Genomic DNA, 22,579 nt, shown 5'->3' with positions numbered 1-22,579 from the left:
TGCAGTACACAAGAGAGTAGAATGCAGGGCACAAGAGAGTAGAATGCAGAACACAAGAGAGAATGCGGTACACAAGAGAGAATGCAGTACACAAGAGAGAATGCAGTACACAAGAGAGTAGAATGCAGGGCACAAGAGAGTAGAATGCAGAACACAAGAGAGAATGCAGTACACAAGAGAGAATGCAGTACACAAGAGAGTAGAATGCAGAACACAAGAGTGAATGCAGTACACAAGAGAGTAGAATGCAGTACACAAGAGAGAATGCAGTACACGAGAGTAGAATGCAGAACACAAGAGAGAATGCAGTACACAAGAGAGTAGAATGCGGTACACAAGAGTAGAATGCAGTACACAAGAGAGAATGCAGTACACAAGAGAGTAGAATGCAGAACACAAGAGTGAATGCAGTACACAAGAGAGTAGAATGCAGTACACAAGAGAGAATGCAGTACACAAGAGAGTAGAATGCAGAACACAAGAGAGAATGCAGTACACAAGAGAGTAGAATGCGGTACACAAGAGTAGAATGCAGGACACAAGAGAGTAGAATGCAGGACACAAGAGAGAATGCAGAACACAAGAGAGAATGCAGAACACAAGAGAGTAGAATGCAGTACACAAGAGTAGAATGCAGTACACAAGAGAGTATAATGCAGAACACAAGAGAGAATGCAGAACACAAGAGAGAAGAATGCAGGACACAAGAGAGAATGCAGAACACAAGAGAGTAGAATGCAGGACACAAGAGTAGAATGCAGTACACAAGAGAGTAGAATGCAGGACACAAGAGTAGAATGCAGTACACAAGAGAGTAGAATGCAGGACACAAGAGTAGAATGCAGTACACAAGATAATGCGGTACACAAGAGAGAATGTAGTACACGAGAGAATGCAGAACACAAGAGAGTAGAATGCAGAACACACGAGAGTAGAATGCAGAACACGAGAGAATGCAGTACACAAGAGAGTAGAATGCGGTACACAAGAGAGAATGCAGAACACAAGAGAGTAGAATGCAGAACACAAGAGAGAATGCAGAACACAAGAGAGAATGCAGTACACAAGAGTAGAATGCGGTACACAAGATAATGCGGTACACAAGAGAGAATGTAGTACACGAGAGAGTAGAATGCAGAACACACGAGAGTAGAATGCTATATGACAAACTATATGAAAAGCTTTTTTGATGCAACACATTTGCATTGCAGAGCAACACTGTGCAATAATGACGTTTCAGACATGATTGTCATCTGTGTGCGATATACTTTACAGTGTGACGCTGCTTTGTAATGAGGACGCACACGAGGACGCCACACACGCGTTAGCCAATAGCATTATTGCTTTCCAGCATCCATTTCTGGCTTTGCACTTACATCATGATCCAACATCATCATCTGGATTTACTGTACTTAATGTATTCTCTCAATTATAGGTATTTAGATTTTAGACTGATTACATTTGATTTATAACTCCCAGACACTCGTGATCTATGAACCGTGACGGTCCCCAGGCCGGCCGTTTGATTTCACGTGATTTGTGGTTATTAAAAGTTATTTTATCTTATGAGAAATTGCGCTGTCAGAACAGCGAAGTAAAATTGCTTTCTTTTCCTTTTACACTCAGATTTTGTCCAGACGTGGCTTTAAATATTTATTCATATATTTAAAAAAAGATGCATGCATGCACTGCTAATACCCCAAAAATCATTACAAAACATATTTAAAAACAACTGAGAAGCAGCCCCTGCTGTCAGTTGGTGTTCTCCTTTGTGGTGATGGTGACGAGCTGCTTGGCGGCCTTGGCGATGTCATAAGCACACTGGATAACCTGCTGGGTGACCAGCTGCATGTCCGGGGACGGGCTGCCCTCGCACGGCAACGCCTTCCTGCACTCGCTCTGAAGCCGGGACGCGCTGGAGGTCAACAAGCGCAGGGAGCCTCGCACAGTCTCTGAGCGCAGCTTCTGCAGAGGGAGGGTCATATATGTTGTTATATTATATAAACATATATATTATATTATATATAACATATATATATAGACACAATATATATACACATTATATATAATATATATTACGTATATTATATGTATATATATAAATTATATATATTATATATTATATGTATATATATAAATTCTATATATATTATATAGAGGATCCCTTAGAACCAAATTGACCTCTGCTGGCTTGAACCTGGGCAGACACTACTATGTCTGTCTGTCTTTCTAACACATTGAGTTTAAGACACAAGAACATGTACATTTAGGTGCAAATATTTATTATTTAATTTAATAAAGTAACAAGTAAAGTAATAAATGTTATATGTTTGTCATACCTTTATAATACATTTAAAAATGGGTAAATATGGCTGATTTATTCGTTCTCTCAAAGCAAAAAAAACTACTAACTTGTTCCCATACCTTGGGGAAGAGCTCAGCCATTTCCGTTACAGCCACATGTATTCTTTCTGAACAGGGTATAAAGCTGTGGGGCGGAGACAAGATGAGTTGAGTTCAACATATGGTTCCAGAACTATTGAATATGGATAACATCAATTAACCAAAAGCTTTTCCATGCAGGAGCCTGTGCTGCCTCTTCTCACCACACCGTGCGTCATCAGCTCCAGCAGGACATGCCATGTGTTGCACACTTTCTTAGCATTGTAAGTAGAAGGCAGTTTTACTCCACAGCACATTTCTTATTAGCAGTCAAAACGTCAACCTAAAGAAATGTGTTATATAAAATATACCTATAAATCAAAAGCAAGTCATTAAGTCACACAGTCAAGGTCAACACAGTGAAGCAAAAGAGACGGCTGGTTAGCAGCTGAAGCAGAAACTGTGAGGGAGAGGAGCATCAAAGTGTGCCTGGGAGGCGGGGCCAGAATACCAGGAGGCGGAGTCAGGGGACGGCAGGCTGAGCAGCTGGAGGGGAGGGGGGGCCTTCTCGGCCCAGGGCACCAGGGTGCTGAAACATCCCAGGCTGTGCCTGAGCCGGCGTACGCCTTCACGCTCACACGGCCTGCTCAGGGTGAGGGGCGGGGCCAGAAGGACACGTCACGAGGGCGAAGGGGAAGAGTGACGACAGCAAAGAAAAAGGGGAAATGATGGAAGATAAAAACAACTAAACGTAACAGAATAATGTCGAATGTAAGAGGAACTTTGGGCTCAGAATGGAGGCGAGGAAGTGAAAGCTCGGAGCCGGTGTGAAGCGGATCCTTCCTCGGGACGCTGACCTGTCGTGTTTGTTGTCCTGAGCGGCTCGCAGCAGCTCCTGGATGTTCTTGGTGATCTGCTCCGTTGTGCGGATGACGTCCTCTGTGCTGGGCAGCGTGGAGTCCGACTCCATCTCCAGATCCTCCAGCTCGGGGATGGAGCTGCCCTCCCCCAGCCAGGCGCTGCTCCTCAGCCTCCCTCTCCTGCACACACTGCAGAAGAAAGCCCCATCACGTTGACTCTCAAGCTAAAGCAGCACAGTGTTTGACTTGAAGAGACAGAGAACTGCACCATTGTCTTTCACCACCCTTTTGGGTTGTGCTCTTACCCCGAATCTTCCATCTCAGATTCATTGAATGTGTTGTCATAGTCACTTTCCGGCATGCTGCTCTGCTTCTGTGACTGTGAGGCCTAGAGGAAGAGGACAGGAAGAAGAACCTCCCGTCACTGCAACCCGGGAACAGTTCTGGTGAAAAGTCAATGCTGGACCACAAAGAACAACAAGATCAATTGGGAAGGGCCGTCTTGCCGTTTGTCAGATTAGAATACAAACAAGTGGAAGCGAAGCAGAAGTCTCTACGGCTGTGAAGCAGGAGCACCGGATCAATACGAAGCCTTCAATGGAGCGAGTGAAACACAGTTCATCTAGTTCACTCACATCCCTGGGACAGAATCTCTCATGCCGTCTCAGTGGAATGTGAATAAGGACGGACACAGACGCTTTAGTCCTTCTCCAAACTTAAGAGACGACCCCTGCAGAGGTCACCGAGTGGGAGGGCGTGAGGAACGCCTCATCTTTACACCGACATGGGAGACGCTTCATGCAGATTCCCTTTCAGACGCTCGATGTGTTCACAGAAAGCCACGCCCGACCGTGTGTACGTATCCTTCACTTCATGTCCAGGAATCTAAATATAATCGTCCTCTCACACAGAAACACATGAAACGCACAAACATGAGCTCGCCTCGGGAAATGCAAACCGCACGTTGAGACGAATCTTTGTGCCGCTAAACAAAAGGTTCACCTGCTGGTCGGCCATGTTGTTTGGCGTTACTGGAGGAAGCGGGAGCGTGCCGTTAGAGACGGGGTTAAACGTGAGCGCTCTTCATCCTGAAGAACGCTAGACATCAAACACACAAATTCACCGGCTCCAGAGAGATCACAGTCACATCGAACGATGGAGTCCGTTTGTTTCCTTTCTTGTGACGGTCAAGAGGTTGTTCTGTAAGAAGTGAAACAAACGGAACCATCGATCTCCAGAGAAGCCGTCAGAGAGCAGCGCTCAGCGGGGGGCGGAGCAGCCTGGGAGGAGGGTGCTGATGAAGGTATCAGGTGGGAGGGCAGCTGGGGAAGAGCGTATGGGGGGGGGGGGGGTACTTAACCTTTCGTCCTTCGACCAAGACGGGCTGGATGGGAATGAGGGGAGCGATGAAGAGGAGGTCACGCATGCGCCCCTTCCCGTCTGAAGGGTTCAAATCACATTTTAAGGACACACATTTCTAACTAAACGATGAGTCGAGTTCTGTCCCGATCGACTCTTCAGGCCAGAGTCTGAACCGTGAATTAAATATTGAGAATTGACTCGGTGGGAAACTTCATCTGTTTAAGGAACAGGAGCATTGATTCAAGATTAGAAACATCGATGTTGATGGAGTCATGTCGTTAGTTTTTTCCACTGAACTCATAATTATTTATTTTCTGAACACTGCATGCAGGACATGACTGAAGAGCCTGGAGTCGATCCATCGAGAGGAGAGGACCCGACCGTGATGATTCACAGGGTCAAAGGTCACGGTGTGAATATCGTCTTTGAATCCGAACGGATGAGAAGGTGAAGTGAGTTTGTGAAAGTATCATGCATTACAAAAACAGAGTGTTTGTATGGTAGTTTTAATGCTTCATCAACAATGAACACAGCACAGACCTCCAGCGCCTCATCACAACATCTCCTTGTTCACAAGCAGCTCTCAGAGAAGCAGAGCACATGATGATGTTACTGTGCTTTGATGACTCAACAACGACCCGGTGGCAAAGAGGAGGGAACAACTCAAAGGAAGAGGAAGGTGTGCACACAGGCTGAACATGGCAGAGGAGAGGGAACATGGCAGAGGAGAGGGAACATGGCAGAGGAGAGGGAACATGGCAGAGGAGAGGGAACAAGGCAGAGGAGAGGGAACATGGCAGAGGAGAGGGAACATGGCAGAGGAGAGGGAACATGGCAGAGGAGAGGGAACAAGGCAGAGGAGAGCAGGAGAGCCTACTTACATGAGCAGGGCGGGGGTGCAGGGCGGGGAGAGCCTCCTCTGGGCAGAGCGCCTCCCCTTTAAGGAGGTAGGGCTTCAGGCCCGTCTCATACATGGACACGGGCCGGCTGGCAGACTGCCGGCGTTTCAGGGCCGAGGGGCCGGAGGGGTCGGGGTGGTCCGAGCCGCCGGGGGTCCGATGGATATCGGCCGGGCCGCGCCGCCTGAGAGACGAGTTCTGGCTCTGCAGAGCGAGCAGCTGGAAGAGACGGCAGCAGGACACTCAGAGGCTCATGCTGCGCCGACAGCCTTCTTAGTCAGAGCATCGTGCGAGGCTTCGTTTGGCAGGAAGAAAACACATCTGGGTTTTACTACAACACTTCTCTAACCTTTGAATTATGTTATTACCATGTTATAAAAAGTCATTTGGATAACTCTCACAGAAAAGTATCTAGAAACCTGAAGCTGCTTCGATGACGACTGAAGACCACCGTGTGTGTTCACTCAGCCTCCTAACAATCACAGCGATAACATGTCGTTGTACTTTTCCTTGGTCTAAAACAAATGCAATAAAGAAAGCAAAGCAAGCGATGAGCAAAGCAACCGATTCCTGCAGAGTGAAGCAACAGCTGCAGTTCAGGTCAAAGAGGGAATAAGTGGAGGATCATGAGAGGATGAGATGTGGCGCCTGGTCAGAGTGACCTCTGGTTGCCCTCTGACTCCATGACTCACTGGGTTTGGTAAAGGCTGCCAGTCACATTAAATACACAGTGAGTCTGTTCAGCTCGGAGCGACACAAAGTCGGATCACATCGCCTCATAAACCAATGAGATCAATGGTACAACAGAAAGCCCCAACATGCTGAGACATCTATCAATGATCATGTGGGCTTTAGGGGAGCACCTTGCATACATGAGGCAGAACAACAGACCCAACGTCTATCAGTCAGTGTGGTGGAACAGATGCTTTCTATGAAATGTGACCACTTAGACAACTTAAACATAAATCCACAAGACTAAAAACAACAGCTGGAAATCCTCCAACAAACACAGAGAACACATGTGATGGAGCCAGGCACACAGACAGAGAGTTACTATGAAGGGATTACACAGACAGAGTTACTATGAAGGGATTACACAGGCAGAGTTACTATGAAGGGATTACACAGACAGAGAGTTACTATGAAGGGATTACACAGACAGTTACTATGAAGGGATTACACAGACAGAGTTACTATGAAGGGATTACACAGACAGAGTTACTATGAAGGGATTACACAGACAGAGTTACTATGAAGGGATTACACAGAGTTACTATGAAGGGATTACACAGGCAGAGTTACTATGAAGGGATTACACAGACAGAGTTACTATGAAGGGATTACACAGGCAGAGTTACTATGAAGGGATTACACAGACAGAGAGTTACTATGAAGGGATTACACAGACAGAGTTACTATGAAGGGATTACACAGACAGAGAGTTACTATGAAGGGATTACACAGACATAGTTACTATGAAGGGATTACACAGGCAGAGTTACTATGAAGGGATTACACAGACAGAGTTACTATGAAGGGATTACACAGGCAGAGTTACTATGAAGGGATTACACAGGCAGAGTTACTATGAAGGGATTACACAGACAGAGAGTTACTATGAAGGGATTACACAGACATAGTTACTATGAAGGGATTACACAGGCAGAGTTACTATGAAGGGATTACACAGACAGAGTTACTATGAAGGGATTACACAGGCAGAGTTACTATGAAGGGATTACACAGACAGAGTTACTATTAAGGGATTACACAGGCAGAGTTACTATGAAGGGATTACACAGACAGAGAGTTACTATGAAGGGATTACACAGACAGTTACTATGAAGGGATTACACAGGCAGAGTTACTATGAAGGGATTACACAGACAGAGTTACTATGAAGGGATTACACAGGCAGAGTTACTATGAAGGGATTACACAGACAGAGAGTTACTATGAAGGGATTACACAGACAGAGTTACTATGAAGGGATTACACAGACAGAGAGTTACTATGAAGGGATTACACAGACAGAGTTACTATGAAGGGATTACACAGGCAGAGTTACTATGAAGGGATTACACAGACAGAGTTACTATGAAGGGATTACACAGGCAGAGTTACTATGAAGGGATTACACAGGCAGAGTTACTATGAAGGGATTACACAGACAGAGAGTTACTATGAAGGGATTACACAGACATAGTTACTATGAAGGGATTACACAGGCAGAGTTACTATGAAGGGATTACACAGACAGAGTTACTATGAAGGGATTACACAGGCAGAGTTACTATGAAGGGATTACACAGACAGAGTTACTATTAAGGGATTACACAGGCAGAGTTACTATGAAGGGATTACACAGACAGAGAGTTACTATGAAGGGATTACACAGACAGAGTTACTATGAAGGGATTACACAGGCAGAGTTACTATGAAGGGATTACACAGACAGAGTTACTATGAAGGGATTACACAGGCAGAGTTACTATGAAGGGATTACACAGACAGAGTTACTATGAAGGGATTACACAGGCAGAGTTACTATGAAGGGATTACACAGACAGAGTTACTATGAAGGGATTACACAGACAGAGTTACTATGAAGGGATTACACAGGCAGAGTTACTATGAAGGGATTACACAGACAGATAGTTACTATGAAGGGATTACACAGACAGAGTTACTATGAAGGGATTACACAGACAGAGAGTTACTATGAAGGGATTACACAGACAGAGTTACTATGAAGGGATTACACAGGCAGAGTTACTATGAAGGGATTATAGGCTTATAGCTGCCGGGGGACGTTTTAGGATGCACTGAGTACCTATCTCCACTTTTTTCTCTCTTTAAGGATGAATTTTCATCTCTCAATCACACGTTACTAACTCTGCTTCTCCCCGGAGTCCTTTTGACTTCACGTCTCATGGGGTCATCGGACCCTATGAGACGGCATAGATCCTATCTGCCTGATGGATCGTCTGGGTCGTGGAATTCCTGCTCCTGACTACGTCACTGTCCTGTTGAGACTCCGCCCACTGTTGAGACTCCGCCCACTCCTCCTCCCCACCGCCATCTGCCTGATGGATCGTGGAGGTCTCCATCGTAGAATATGCAGACTATGAACTATTCATACACTCTGTCATATTCATTGAATGTATTTTAACTCTAAATCTGTCCTTCTGTACACATTACATCTATTGTTCTGTCCATCCTGGAGAGGGATCCTCCTCTGTTGCTCTCCTGCAGGTTTCTTCCCTTTTTTTCCCCCTGAAGGGTTATTTGGGAGTTTTTCCTGGTCCGATGTGAGGTTTTGGGGCAGGGATGTCTATGTGTACAGATTGTAAAGCACTCCGAGACAAATTTGTAATTTGTGAAATTGGGCTATACAAATAAACTGAATCGAATTGAATTGAAATTACACAGGCAGAGTTACTATGAAGGGATTACACAGACAGAGAGTTACTATGAAGGGATTACACAGACAGAGTTACTATGAAGGGATTACACAGACAGAGTTACTATGAAGGGATTACACAGACAGAGAGTTACTATGAAGGGATTACACAGACAGAGAGTTACTATGAAGGGATTACAAAGACAGAGTTACTATGAAGGGATTACACAGACAGAGAGTTACTATGAAGGGATTACACAGACAGAGTTACTATGAAGGGATTACACAGACAGAGTTACTATGAAGGGATTACACAGAGAGAGTTACTATGAAGGGATTACACAGACAGTTACTATGAAGGGATTACACAGGCAGAGTTACTATGAAGGGATTACACAGACAGAGTTACTATGAAGGGATTACACAGAGAGAGTTACTATGAAGGGATTACACAGACAGAGTTACTATGAAGGGATTACACAGAGAGAGAGTTACTATGAAGGGATTACACAGACAGTTACTATGAAGGGGTTACACAGGCAGAGTTACTATGAAGGGATTACACAGACAGAGTTACTATGAAGGGATTACACAGGCAGAGTTACTATGAAGGGATTACACAGACAGAGTTACTATGAAGGGATTACACAGGCAGAGTTACTATGAAGGGATTACACAGACAGAGTTACTATGAAGGGATTACACAGGCAGAGTTACTATGAAGGGATTACACAGACAGAGTTACTATGAATGGATTACACAGGCAGAGTTACTATGAAGGGATTACACAGGAAGAGTTACTATGAAGGGATTACACAGACAGAGAGTTACTATGAAGGGATTACACAGACAGAGCTACTATGAAGGGATTACACAGAGAGAGTTACTATGAAGGGATTACACAGGCAGAGTTACTATGAAGGGATTACACAGAGTTACTATGAAGGGATTACACAGAGAGAGAGTTACTATGAAGGGATTACACAGGCAGAGAGTTACTATGAAGGGATTACACAGAGAGTTACTATGAAGGGATTACACAGAGAGAGTTACTATGAAGGGATTACACAGTCAGAGGAAGGGATTACACAGACTGAGTTACAGTTACTATGAAGGGATTACACAGACTGAGTTACTATGAAGGGATTACACAGACAGAGTTACTATGAAGGGATTACACAGACAGTTACTATGAAGGGATTACACAGAGAGTTACTATGAAGGGATTACACAGACAGAGTTACTATGAAGGGATTACACAGAGAGAGTTACTATGAAGGGATTACACAGACAGTTACTATGAAGGTTACACAGGCAGAGTTACTATGAAGGGATTACACAGACAGAGTTACTATGAAGGGATTACACAGGCAGAGTTACTATGAAGGGATTACACAGACAGAGTTACTATGAAGGGATTACACAGGCAGAGTTACTATGAAGGGATTACACAGACAGAGTTACTATGAAGGGATTACACAGGCAGAGTTACTATGAAGGGATTACACAGACAGAGTTACTATGAATGGATTACACAGGCAGAGTTACTATGAAGGGATTACACAGGAAGAGTTACTATGAAGGGATTACACAGACAGAGAGTTACTATGAAGGGATTACACAGACAGAGCTACTATGAAGGGATTACACAGAGAGAGTTACTATGAAGGGATTACACAGGCAGAGTTACTATGAAGGGATTACACAGAGTTACTATGAAGGGATTACACAGAGAGAGAGTTACTATGAAGGGATTACACAGGCAGAGAGTTACTATGAAGGGATTACACAGAGAGAGTTACTATGAAGGGATTACACAGTCAGAGAGTTACTATGAAGGGATTACACAGACTGAGTTACTATGAAGGGATTACACAGACAGTTACTATGAAGGGATTACACAGAGAGTTACTATGAAGGGATTACACAGGCAGAGAGTTACTATGAAGGGATTACACAGAGAGTCACTATGAAGGGATTACACAGACAGAGTTACTATGAAGGGATTACACAGACAGAGTTACTATGAAGGGATTACACAGACAGAGTTACTATGAAGGGATTACACAGAGAGAGAGTTACTATGAAGGGATTACACAGACAGAGTTACTATGAAGGGATTACACAGAGAGAGTTACTATGAAGGGATTACACAGACAGTTACTATGAAGGGGTTACACAGGCAGAGTTACTATGAAGGGATTACACAGACAGAGTTACTATGAAGGGATTACACAGACAGTTACTATGAAGGGATTACACAGGCAGAGTTACTATGAAGGAATTACACAGACAGAGTTACTATGAAGGGATTACACAGACAGAGTTACTATGAAGGGATTACACAGGCAGAGTTACTATGAAGGGATTACACAGACAGAGTTACTATGAAGGGATTACACAGGCAGAGTTACTATGAAGGGATTACACAGAGAGTTACTATGAAGGGATTACACAGGCAGAGTTACTATGAAGGGATTACACAGGAAGAGTTACTATGAAGGGATTACACAGACAGAGCTACTATGAAGGGATTACACAGAGAGAGTTACTATGAAGGGATTACACAGACAGAGTTACTATGAAGGGATTACACAGAGAGTTACTATGAAGGGATTACACAGACAGAGAGTTACTATGAATGGATTACACAGGCAGAGAGTTACTATGAAGGGATTACACAGAGAGTTACTATGAAGGGATTACACAGAGAGAGTTACTATGAAGGGATTACACAGGCAGAGAGTTACTATGAAGGGATTACACAGACTGAGTTACTATGAAGGGATTACACAGACAGAGTTACTATGAAGGGATTATACAGACAGTTACTATGAAGGGATTACACAGACAGAGAGTTACTATGAAGGGATTACACAGGCAGAGAGTTACTATGAAGGGATTACACAGAGAGTTACTATGAAGGGATTACACAGGCAGAGAGTTACTATGAAGGGATTACACAGAGAGTCACTATGAAGGGATTACACAGACAGAGAGTTACTATGAAGGGATTACACAGACAGAGAGTTACACAGAGAGTCCCATGAAGGGATTACACAGACAGAGCAGGCAGAGAGTTACTATGAAGGGATTACACAGAGAGTTACTATGAAGGGATTACACAGGCAGAGAGTTACTATGAAGGGATTACACAGAGAGTCACTATGAAGGGATTACACAGACAGAGAGTTACTATGAAGGGATTACACAGACAGAGAGTTACTATGAAGGGATTACACAGAGAGTCACTATGAAGGGATTACAGAGACAGAGAGTTACTATGAAGGGATTACACAGGCAGAGTTACTATGAAGGGATTACACAGACAGAGAGTTACTATGAAGGGATTACACAGGCAGAGTTACTATGAAGGGATTACACCCCACGGTACAACATCTTGCCTCCTCTTCACACATGCTTATAGTCACATCAGACGGTTGATTACAGAGGAGGGCTGCTGGGTGACCGTCATTCACTTCCTCTTAAAATCCAGAAAACAAACAATCTAAAATAAAATCTCCAGTTTACATTCATACTTTAAAATGAAACATGCTGGCCAAAACAGAGGGTGGACCAGTGGGTGGACCAGAGGGTGGACCAGTGGGTGGACCAGAGGGTGGACCAGTGGGTGGACCAGAGGGTGGACCAGTGGGTGGACCAGTGGGTGGACCAGAGGGTGGACCAGAGGGTGGACCAGTGGGTGGACCAGAGGGTGGACCAGTGGGTGGACCAGAGGGTGGACCAGAGGGTGGACCAGTGGGTGGACCAGTGGGTGGACCAGAGGGTGGACCAGCGGGTGGACCAGTGGGTGGACCAGAGGGTGGACCAGAGGGTGGACCAGTGGGTGGACCAGAGGGTGGACCAGTGGGTGGACCAGAGGGTGGACCAGAGGGTGGACCAGTGGGTGGACCAGTGGGTGGACCAGAGGGTGGACCAGAGGGTGGACCAGTGGGTGGACCAGAGGGTGGACCAGAGGGTGGACCAGTGGGTGGACCAGAGGGTGGACCAGAGGGTGGACCAGAGGGTGGACCAGAGGGTGGACCAGTGGTCTTATCTTGCAACACAGCTGGGCTCCCGTACCGAGAGCGATCTCACTGGCAGGAGACGCTCTGCTGACCTCTGCCCCCCCCTCGGTCCGGCCCCCGGTGTTAGTGATCTCATTGGTGGAGCACGGTGGATACCTTTTTCTGCATCAGCCTCAGCTCATCGCTCAGGTGGTTGTTGGCTTTCATGAGGTGTTGGATCTTGGCTTCAGAGGCAGAGAGCGCGGTTTTCACCTCGATGTATTCGTGCATAGTGACGCCTCCGTCGGAGAGGTCAGAGTCCAGTCTCTGTGGGGCAGAGGGGTGAGAACACAACGCTGAAGGCATCTCCAGGGACACGTCCAGGGTTTCAATGTGTGCGTTGCCGCGGTACCTTCGTCCCGTCTCCTGGACTGGAGGGGAGCTCGTGGTCCGCGTCCTCGTCCGACGCCACGCTGTCGTAGTCGGGCTGGTCGTTCTCCTGGCTGTCCCTGCGATGCCGGACCGCCACGCTCTTCAGGATGACCTCCACGTCGTCTGGATGAAGGACACGGAGCGGAGTCGTGGTTTTATATCTGCGCTCCGCTGCAGCGCCAGCAGCTCTAGTGACAATGAGACGCTGACCTTTGGGACTGGCTCTTGAACTCCCTTGTTGTCTGCGCTTTGCATCGCTTAATATGTCGATCACAAGAGTTGCAAATTCATGTGCATTAAATCTCGCCAGCTTCTGTCTTCCCTAAATCAGAAAAAACAAAGTCCCATCAGCAGTTTGCAGTCAGGACCTGACTTGAGAGGCAACAGGACGCCGTGGCGTGGAGCGGTGGAGCCGACTCGCCTGGTTCCGTGTGGACGAGTACTCTGGATTCACAGGGAGGAAGGGCACCACCGGGGCCTCCGTCTCCAGAGAGCTGTGGTTCTGTGTCGCCAGCCACACTGCGGGGAACGGGTCAGAGTCAGTACAGTGGAGGCCTTCAAGTGACAGTCAGCAACATTCAGCGCTCTTCAACAGCTGAACGTGTAACAATGTCCCACAAACAAGTGTAAACCCATCCCTCTCCAACGTGGACCCCCTGTAACGTGTGCAGCCCACGGCCTCCATTTTATTTACTATTTTGGTGTTCAGGAGGTTTCTGGGCGTGAGCGTTGAGTATCTGGGCGTGAGCGTTGAGTATCTGGGCGTGAGCGTTGAGTATCTGGGCGTGAGCGTGAACCCACAGCCAATGGGACGACGACGCTTCGTCTCGTTCCACCGATGCAGTTCAAAGATTCTGATATTCACAGTTTCTTTTCTCATTTGGAATTTGTTGTAAAACAAGAACAGAAATCTAGAATCACGAGCATAAACTAAACTATGAGTTAATGTGCTTTCTTCAATTCTGCAGTTGTATAATATAGGATTAAAATGACAATAATCTATTATGTTTTCAATATTTTACAAAGCATTATTGTATTTTAAAAATAAATAAACAATACTCATTAAGTAACAGCATTACATTCATATTTTTTTGTCACATTTAAAATAACTTAACATTTCATTTAAAAAATATTTACGTATAATTATCATACTTCAGTTCTTTGTATTTACCCCATTATTTAAAATATATATATATACATAAAATATATATATATATATAAACATATATATATATATATAAATATATATATTTTAAGCGTTAAATTATGCAAATAAGCACAACTCACACAAGCCTTCGATTTACACGGCCGATGGGATTCTCCCCCCCCCGTGATGAACAACACAACGTCTGAGAACCTTTCATGAACATGTCAGAACCATCTGGGAGCGTCTCGTGAGCGAGGCCCGGTCCGAAGAGTCGACCGTACCTGCATCCGTCTCTCGTCTGTCCACCTCGTCGTACACGTCCATGGCCAGCTCCTCAAACAGGTGATTGCTGAGCTGCAGGAGGACAGACGTGAGCCTCAGTTAGCCGAACGCCAGGAGAGGAAACATCCCTCAGTGAAGCTCGGCAACACTCACAGACTGCAGCTTCTTCTTTGCTGCCTTGGCCAGTTCTGACACATCTAAACTGCTACAGACAAAAGGTTCATCAACACAAGCTGGAGCACGGCGAGGTCCACAGCATGCACACGTCAGGAGTCAGACTCACATCCGTCTCATCCATCACAGAGAGCAGGACAACAAAGAACAACGTTTCATTTAGATTGTACAATAAAACTGGATGTTTTTCAGTGGCTGTTCTGCTCGTGTTTAACAATAAGAATAGGATTGGCCTCACTGGCGGGTTGTTTGGGCATGTGAGCTTCACTAGAGCTGCTTCACCAGAGCTGCTTCACTAGAGCTGCTTCACTAGAGCTGCTTCACCAGAGCTGCTTCACCAGAGCTGCTTCACCAGAGCTGCTTCACCAGAGCTGCTTCACTAGAGCTGCTTCACTGGAGCTGCTTCACTAGAGCTGCTTCACCAGAGCTGCTTCACCAGAGCTGCTTCACCAGAGCTGCTTCACCAGAGCTGCTTCACCAGAGCTGCTTCACCAGAGCTGCTTCACCAGAGCTGCTTCACCAGAGCTGCTTCACCAGAGCTGCTTCACCAGAGCTGCTTCACCAGAGCTGCTTCACCAGAGCTGCTTCACTGGAGCTGCTTCACTGGAGCTTCTCCTCTGGCTCTGAGTCCTTGACGCTGACAGTGGGCGCTGCAGCGTGTCCCAACAGGCTCGGAGCAGAAGCTCCTCCGTAAACATCTTAACGTAGAAGCATGACTCAGACTGACGTGCATCATGCTCCAGCTTCTCCTACCTGTCAGCCATTTGTGGAACAATGAAGTGCTGGCTGCTTTTATGATCTGGAAGGAACAACAAGTATGTCCTGGATGACTGCCAAACACATGGACAGGAAACACACATTGATGATGGCACGATCAAATGGAGTTTATAAGTCAGTATTCACTAAGTAGATCATGAGCCATTGTTTTGATCGGCTTAGAGCGCCACGTGAGTGAGATGTCTCCCCGCGTATCGTCTCCAGTGTCGTGTCTGAAGGTCACTCATCGTGGATCCTTGATCGTCAAACATATAACCAGACATGCACGTATTCGTCCCCTCATAGATCACAGACCTCCTCCTCCAGGCCTACCTGGCTTCCTCCCACACAGGTAGAAGGCCAGCCGGTCAGTGAGTTCAAACTGGATTTCCACCAACCGGGCCGCCAGCTCATGGTGGCCGGCTTCCCTACCAGAGCAGATGTTAACAAAGAAAACTGAATACTTCAAAAAGTGAAATAAAAAAGGCAGATACTATTTTGTGCTTACATTTTTAAGTTTGCAAAAAAGAGACTTCGCCTCTGAAATGGGATTTTCCTGCTTAGTGTTGAACAAATTCAAACTATTTAAAATAACTAACATTACATGTCATCACTAACCTCGCATAGTCAGGGGGAGTTTTCCCGTTGCTGTCCGGGGCTCCGGGGTCGGCTCCGTAGACCGCCAGCAGTTCGGCCTGAGACGCTTGTCCTGCTCTGGCAGCCACGTGCAGGGGCGTGTTCCCTTTCTCCTGGAAGGACCGGGCGAAGCAGACGGCCTCGAGTTCACAGAGACGCAGAGAGGACGATGCTGCTTCAAGACACGAGATGAATCTCACCGGGTGAAAGAAGTTAGCTTGAGCTCCCAGGGACAGCAACCGCAGACAAGTCTCCAGGTTCCCGGTGCGGACGCTCGAGTGAAGTTGCTGAAAGAAAACATAAACGTAATACAGCCAATACTTAATAAGCCTTAAACAGAAGCATGTGTCAGTCTCCGTCACATCGAGGCCGCCGCTCCTCACCTGGCTCAAGTCCTTGGCTGTCGAGCTGTCGTCCTCCCGGCAAGGCATGCGGTGCACAAACGCCAGCATTTGATATTTGGCTTTTATGAACTCTGATTTGTTTGGACTTTTGGGACACCAGGAAACAGAAAGGTTCAACCAGAGAATAAGAAGCAGTTAAAACATGGAAGGTCACCAGAGACCCGTTGGCCTGTCGGAACAACAGCAGGACTCACTGCAGCTTGTCCTGAGGGCCGGCCTTGCGTTTCCCACTCAGCACAGACGCCGGGTCCAGGAGAGAGTGCTCCCAGATGGAATTTGCACCATTGCTGTATAAAGTCTGAACCATCTAGGAGGAGATGGAGAGAAACCGGTGAGATGTGTCCCGTTGAGACGGAGCGATGCTGATCGGTTCTGAACGGTCCCCTTCCTGAACAAACGGGTTCTATGTCTGGACAACAGCAGAACAACGGCTCTAGTCACAGTTATAGAGCAACGAGTCAGCGTTATCGCACATCACATCTTTGGAGAAGACGGTTGAGCAGCTCCAAGCACCAAGACGTGTGGCTTCATGCAGAAGGACACGACGCGGTGGGGCTCTACCTGCAGCTGCGTGGGAGGCCACGGCGTGAGCGTCAGGTGGCGGACCTGAGAGCTGTGTCGGCCCAGACTCCGGTGGACGCTGCAGCACTCGTCACACACCAGAACCCCTCTGCTCACGGAGGCCCAGCGGGGTTCTGAGAGGGGAGAAACAGCCAGTCACACGAGAACGTCCGATGAAGTCATACCGATGACAGATGTCTCAAGGAGCAGCTAACACATCATCACCAGCTCCCACTGGTGATTGGCTCGAGCTTTATTTCACGGTGGTCTGAAGTAGGAAACGTAGCGTCACGCCCCGTTCTCCACGACCATTACTCAAATAAACGACATTCTGGGTCGTACCACTTCTGCTTTTTAAGTTCCTGCCGGAGCCAGAGAAACGTTTCCTTCAGGGGTCAACACGACAACACGCGGCGCTGGAGGATAACTCTGTGTTCTACGTCCACCAACCAAAACACACAAGGAAATACTAAAGAGCAGTGTGTGGCTGAATGTGAGACAGTTCATTGTGTCATTGACTTCCATTCCAAAGAGAGAGAGAGAGATATACACATACACTTCCGTTCAAAAGTTTGGGGTCGCTTAGAAATGTCTTTATTCTTCAAAGAAAAACACTGTTTTTCAATAAAGATAACATTAATCAGAAATACCCTCTATACATTGTTAATGTGGTAAATGACTCTTCTAGGTGGAAACGTCTGGTTTCTAATGACATGTCTCCAGAGGTGTATAGAGGCCCATTTCATCATCACTCCAGTGTTCTGATGGTACATTGTGTTATCGCCTTAGAAGACTAATATCTGATTAGAAAACCCTTGTGCAATTATGTTAGCACAGCTGAAAACAGTTATGCTGGTGATATAAGCTATACAACTGGCCTTCCTTTGAGCTTGAAGTTTGAAGAACAAAATTAATACTTCAAATATTAATCATTATTTCTAACCTTGTCAATGTCTTGACTATATTTTCTATTCAATTTTCAATTCATTTGATAAATAAAAGTCAGTTTTCATGGAAGACACGAAATTGTCTGGATGACCCCAAACTTTTGAACGATCGTGTATATATATATATATATATATATATATATATACACACACACACACATTATATATATATGTGTATATATATATGTATATATGTGTAAATATTAGTGCTGTGAAAAATAACGCGTTAACTCAGTTAATTAAATTACAGGTTTAACTAGTTATTTATTTTTAACGCATTTAACGCATGCGCAGAATGAGCTTCCAATCCGTCTGTTGTTGGTCGTCTCTCCAGCAGCGTGTCATTCTGTCTCTAGTGTCGCGTTAACACGACTCCTCGCGTGCCGCAGAGCTCGGATGCCGGGACGAAAAAAAGTCACTTGCCCCCCCCCCCCCCCCCCGTCAACAACTCTTCTCGGAGCTCTTGCCTGTCTTGAGAGCCCTGTAAATGTATATATGTGATTAATCATGATTAATCCACAGAAACCTGTGATTAACCTGATTAAAAATTTTAATCGTTTCACAGCCCTAGTAAATATACATATATATATATACACACACACACATTATATATATATGTGTATATATATGTATATATGTGTAAATATACATATATACTATAGTCTATTAAAAATAAAATAAATGGTTTGAGTGCCACGCTCAGACCAGTGGAAGCATTATATATATATATATATATATCATAACCAGTTAACACAACTTAGGGACCAAACATGGCAGATGAGCGTCCATCAGCAGCGTCTCGTCGAGGGAGAAGAGACCATGTGGACCTCCAGAGAGGCGTCAGCAGGAGGTGGGCCTGGGCCTCCTGAAGCGGCTCATGTCAACAGACCCACTTCCTCTGTGAAGCTTTGCAACAGAACGCCTTCACCGGTCTGCTCTTCCCCTGCAGGAAGCGCACGCCGTCTCTTCCTGTGTGACCCAAATAGACGTTTACCGAAGCTCGACCCGTCCGGCCCGCTGCGTCCGAGCAGAGCCACCGAGCCGAGACGCCGACCTCTGACCTCTCACGACCACCAACACTGAAGGGCTCTGACACACGTTGACCATTTACAGGACCTCTCCAGGACGTAAACCAAATCTCCACGACCAAACTGAAATCTCGGTGTATACATGAATATTTTTGAAAATGTATTCAAACAATGAGAATTACAAAGCATACAATCCACCTTACATGAAACACATGAGATGATCCCGACCCCTTTGCCGTTGCTCTGGCCAGCGAACGTTCCAGTGACGGTGCGTTCGCTTGCAACGAGAAGAAATTATAATTGCACCGATAGTATGAGAGCGTATGCCGGCTTATATTTTGAGTGTCTTCCTTTCAAAAACATATGAATTATGTTAAACTCGACGTAAATGAACATGTGACTATAAAACATTTCCATGACTTCTCCAGGTTTTCCATGACCGGCCGACCCGTGTAACTCCCTCTTGGATATGAGGCGGATCGGTGGCTGCGTCGTGCCGCCGAGCAGCAGCTGAGTGGAGGGGCAGCAGCTGCTGGGGTTGCTGGTCAGATTCCGCCTCCAGTGTTCGGAGTCTCCTCCTCTCTCTCCTCCAGACGGGGGGGCGGTGCCGACGGGCCTCTTTCACCCGTTCCTCGACACGTGCTGCTAAATTTAAGACCACGTCTTGACTCTAAAAATATTCAATGCCAACAATTGTCAACAGTTGTAAGGCCAGCTGGTCGGAGGGGGCTCAGCTCCACGAGGCTAAAGCTGCAGGCGTCGCTGAAGAGGACGCTTCATGGTCTTCTTCATTTCTAGTGTACAATATGAAAGTAAACAGCGTGACATGTTCTTTATCTCGGTTTCCCATTTCTAAAAGTAATTCATGTTTCCCTCTTCCAGTGAATCCCATGTATATGACTATGGCTGTGTTGTGGTGCCACACAGAGCAGCTCGCCATGTTCTCACGACTGACGCCCCAAAGGACACCGAGCACAACCAGCTCAATACTTGTTCGGCGTTCACGGAAATGTATTATTGTAAAACCTAAAAATACTTTTTCTCTCATCCCCAAAAATATTTTCCATTTGCAAACAGATACTAATGTGACCTGTGACCTCTGATCACTTCACATCCCAGTGGATCTGACAGACATTAAGTCTTTAGAATGGACCATTTCATTAAATAGGATGATTCATCTGAAGGTTTCTTCCCTTGTTCCCACTTCCTGGGAGTTGTTCTGACCCGATGTGAGGTCAAAGGTCAGTCATGTGTACAGACTGTAAAGCTCTCTGAGGCTAATGTGTAATTTGTGATATTGGCTATACAAAATAAACTGAATTGAAATGTAATTACATTTTCGAAAAGACACTTTTTTTGTATTCAGTGGTGTAAAAACCATCCTTTCCTTGTATTGAGTCACTCCTCATCAACACAACGGGTCCAGCCACACGTGGTCAAGACGAGCGTGTTCTCCTGTACGAGCCCCGTCTGCGCTGCAGCCGCTCCCCGTGAAGCCGTGCTGCTCGCCCAGCTTTCCATCACGCGTGGCCCTATGAACGAAGTGCTGCAGCTTCATGACGGCCACATCGGTCCCTGTGGAGCCGCGCAGCTCTGGAGGACATTATTCAAGGAACGACCCGGATGCAAACAGCACGGCAGCAGCTACAGTTAGACTGGGCCGGCAGCTGGGTTCTGACATGTGGACCAGCAGGGTTCTTCACATGTGGACCAGGAGGGTTCTGACACATGTGGACCAGGTTCTGACATATGGACCAGCAGGGTTCTTCACATGTGGACCAGGAGGGTTCTGACACATGTAGACCAGGTTCTGACATGTGGACCAGCAGGGTTCTGACATGTGGACCAGGTTCTGACACATGTGGACCAGCAGGGTTTTGACATGTGGACCAGGTTCTGACATGTGGGCAGGGTTCTGACACATGTGGACCAGGTTCTGACATGTGGACCAGGTTGTGACACATGTGGACCAGCAGGGTTCTTCACATGTGGACCAGCAGGGTTCTGACACATGTGGACCAGGTTCTGACATGTGGACCGGTGGGTTTCCAGGACTTTTCCAGGACTTTAAACCACATGTCCAGGACCAAACTGAAATCTCGGTATAAACATAAACACTTTAGAACATTTTGCTTACGCCGGCTTATATTTTGAGCGTCTTTCTTTCAAAAGCATATTAATTGTTTTAAACTCGGCGTAAATGAACATGTGATTATAACACATTTATATGACTTTTCCAAAACTTTTATGATTCACGTTTTTTCCATGACTTGTCCAGGCCTGGAAATGACCATTTTTAACTTCCATGACTCCTCCAGGTGTCCCCTGACCGTCCGGACCCTGCTAACAACCTCCCAGCCGGACACACGGACTCCTGCATGGACCTCCGTGGAGAGGAGACAGCAGCGTGGGCCACACGGGTCTGGCGTTGAGCGGTGGGCTCGCCTTGAGGACACACCTGTGATAACGACTCTACCTGTCTGCCGTGGTGGATGCGCTCACCTGGAACGTTGCAGTCCGCGCAGAGCTCGGTGTTTCTCAGGCGTTGAGACATCCTGTGCGTGTGAACGAGCCTTAAGTCCGCTGCGTCGGGCTAACCTTTCACACTGAGGGATCCTTCCGCATTAGCTGCACCTCGCGCGAGCTCACTGAACCGGAACCGCTCTCCGGTCAACCGCGGCTCGCCTTTTCCTTTTGGCTCGCGTCGAGAGTCCAGTGCTGCCGGTCTGCTCGTGAGCCGACCGAGCCCCCGTTAGCTAGCGAGTCTGTTCCCGTTGGTCCGGTCACTCCGCAGCGCGAGCAGTCACCGTGGCAGCTGCGCAGCTGCGACTGCGACCCGCCGGGAGGGCACTCTGTGCCCAGAGGGAGGCCTCTCAGGAATACACGTCTCCCTGATCCCAGAAACACACACCTCCTTGTCTCTTTCGTTTTAATGCGTACATACGAATCGTAGTTCTGACTTGTATATTTAAAATTAGAATAAGACCCAAATGCAACACACGTCGTGTGCTTGGTTCAGTTGCTGTGAGTCTGCGCAGACAGCAACCTGAGAGATCTCACTGAGGGCATACTAACTTTATAATGTGTTTAATCCAGTGCGATACCGACAGGAAATAACAAAAAAGTATATGAAAATGTAGCTGTGATAATAAAAAATATTCCCATGGTAAATCATAATTATTAGTTTCGCCGGAAACTGAAAACACATCTTTCCCGACTATATCTGGATTAAAACACAGATTAGCACTTCAGTGGCTCTTAAATAGCTCTTATTATGGTACTTTTGTAGTTCGATTTAT

The 22,579-nt window shown here is 46.3% G+C and overlaps 1 protein-coding gene across 12 annotated transcripts; it reads right to left on the bottom strand.

The window, feature by feature from the left end:
• Nucleotides 1-1,640: 1,640 nt before the first annotated feature.
• git2a (G protein-coupled receptor kinase interacting ArfGAP 2a) lies at nucleotides 1,641-22,127 on the bottom strand. 12 transcript variants are annotated; one of them, XM_056417879.1, is made up of 20 exons: nucleotides 21,783-22,125; nucleotides 17,306-17,439; nucleotides 16,939-17,051; nucleotides 16,724-16,841; nucleotides 16,541-16,627; nucleotides 16,323-16,453; nucleotides 16,038-16,132; nucleotides 15,702-15,747; nucleotides 14,928-14,979; nucleotides 14,774-14,846; nucleotides 13,767-13,864; nucleotides 13,556-13,667; nucleotides 13,326-13,468; nucleotides 13,091-13,240; nucleotides 5,486-5,722; nucleotides 3,548-3,630; nucleotides 3,240-3,431; nucleotides 2,894-3,025; nucleotides 2,413-2,488; nucleotides 1,641-1,965 (listed from the first exon to the last, which is right to left on the bottom strand). In XM_056417879.1, the coding sequence occupies exons 1-20, from the start codon at nucleotides 21,832-21,834 to the stop codon at nucleotides 1,753-1,755; spliced, it is 2,337 nt and encodes a 778-aa protein (XP_056273854.1). In that variant the 5' UTR covers nucleotides 21,835-22,125; the 3' UTR covers nucleotides 1,641-1,752. The 12 variants fall into 12 exon arrangements, with proteins under 12 accessions (XP_056273854.1, XP_056273855.1, XP_056273856.1 ...); XM_056417880.1 differs by having other exon boundaries at nucleotides 16,724-16,829; XM_056417881.1 differs by having other exon boundaries at nucleotides 2,425-2,488; nucleotides 21,783-22,124.
• Between the last annotated feature and the right edge of the window lie 452 nt (nucleotides 22,128-22,579).

This window comes from Pseudoliparis swirei, chromosome 7 (assembly GCF_029220125.1).
Source record: "Pseudoliparis swirei isolate HS2019 ecotype Mariana Trench chromosome 7, NWPU_hadal_v1, whole genome shotgun sequence".
Taxonomy (NCBI): domain Eukaryota; kingdom Metazoa; phylum Chordata; class Actinopteri; order Perciformes; family Liparidae; genus Pseudoliparis; species Pseudoliparis swirei.
This window is presented reverse-complemented; position numbering and strand designations above follow the sequence as displayed.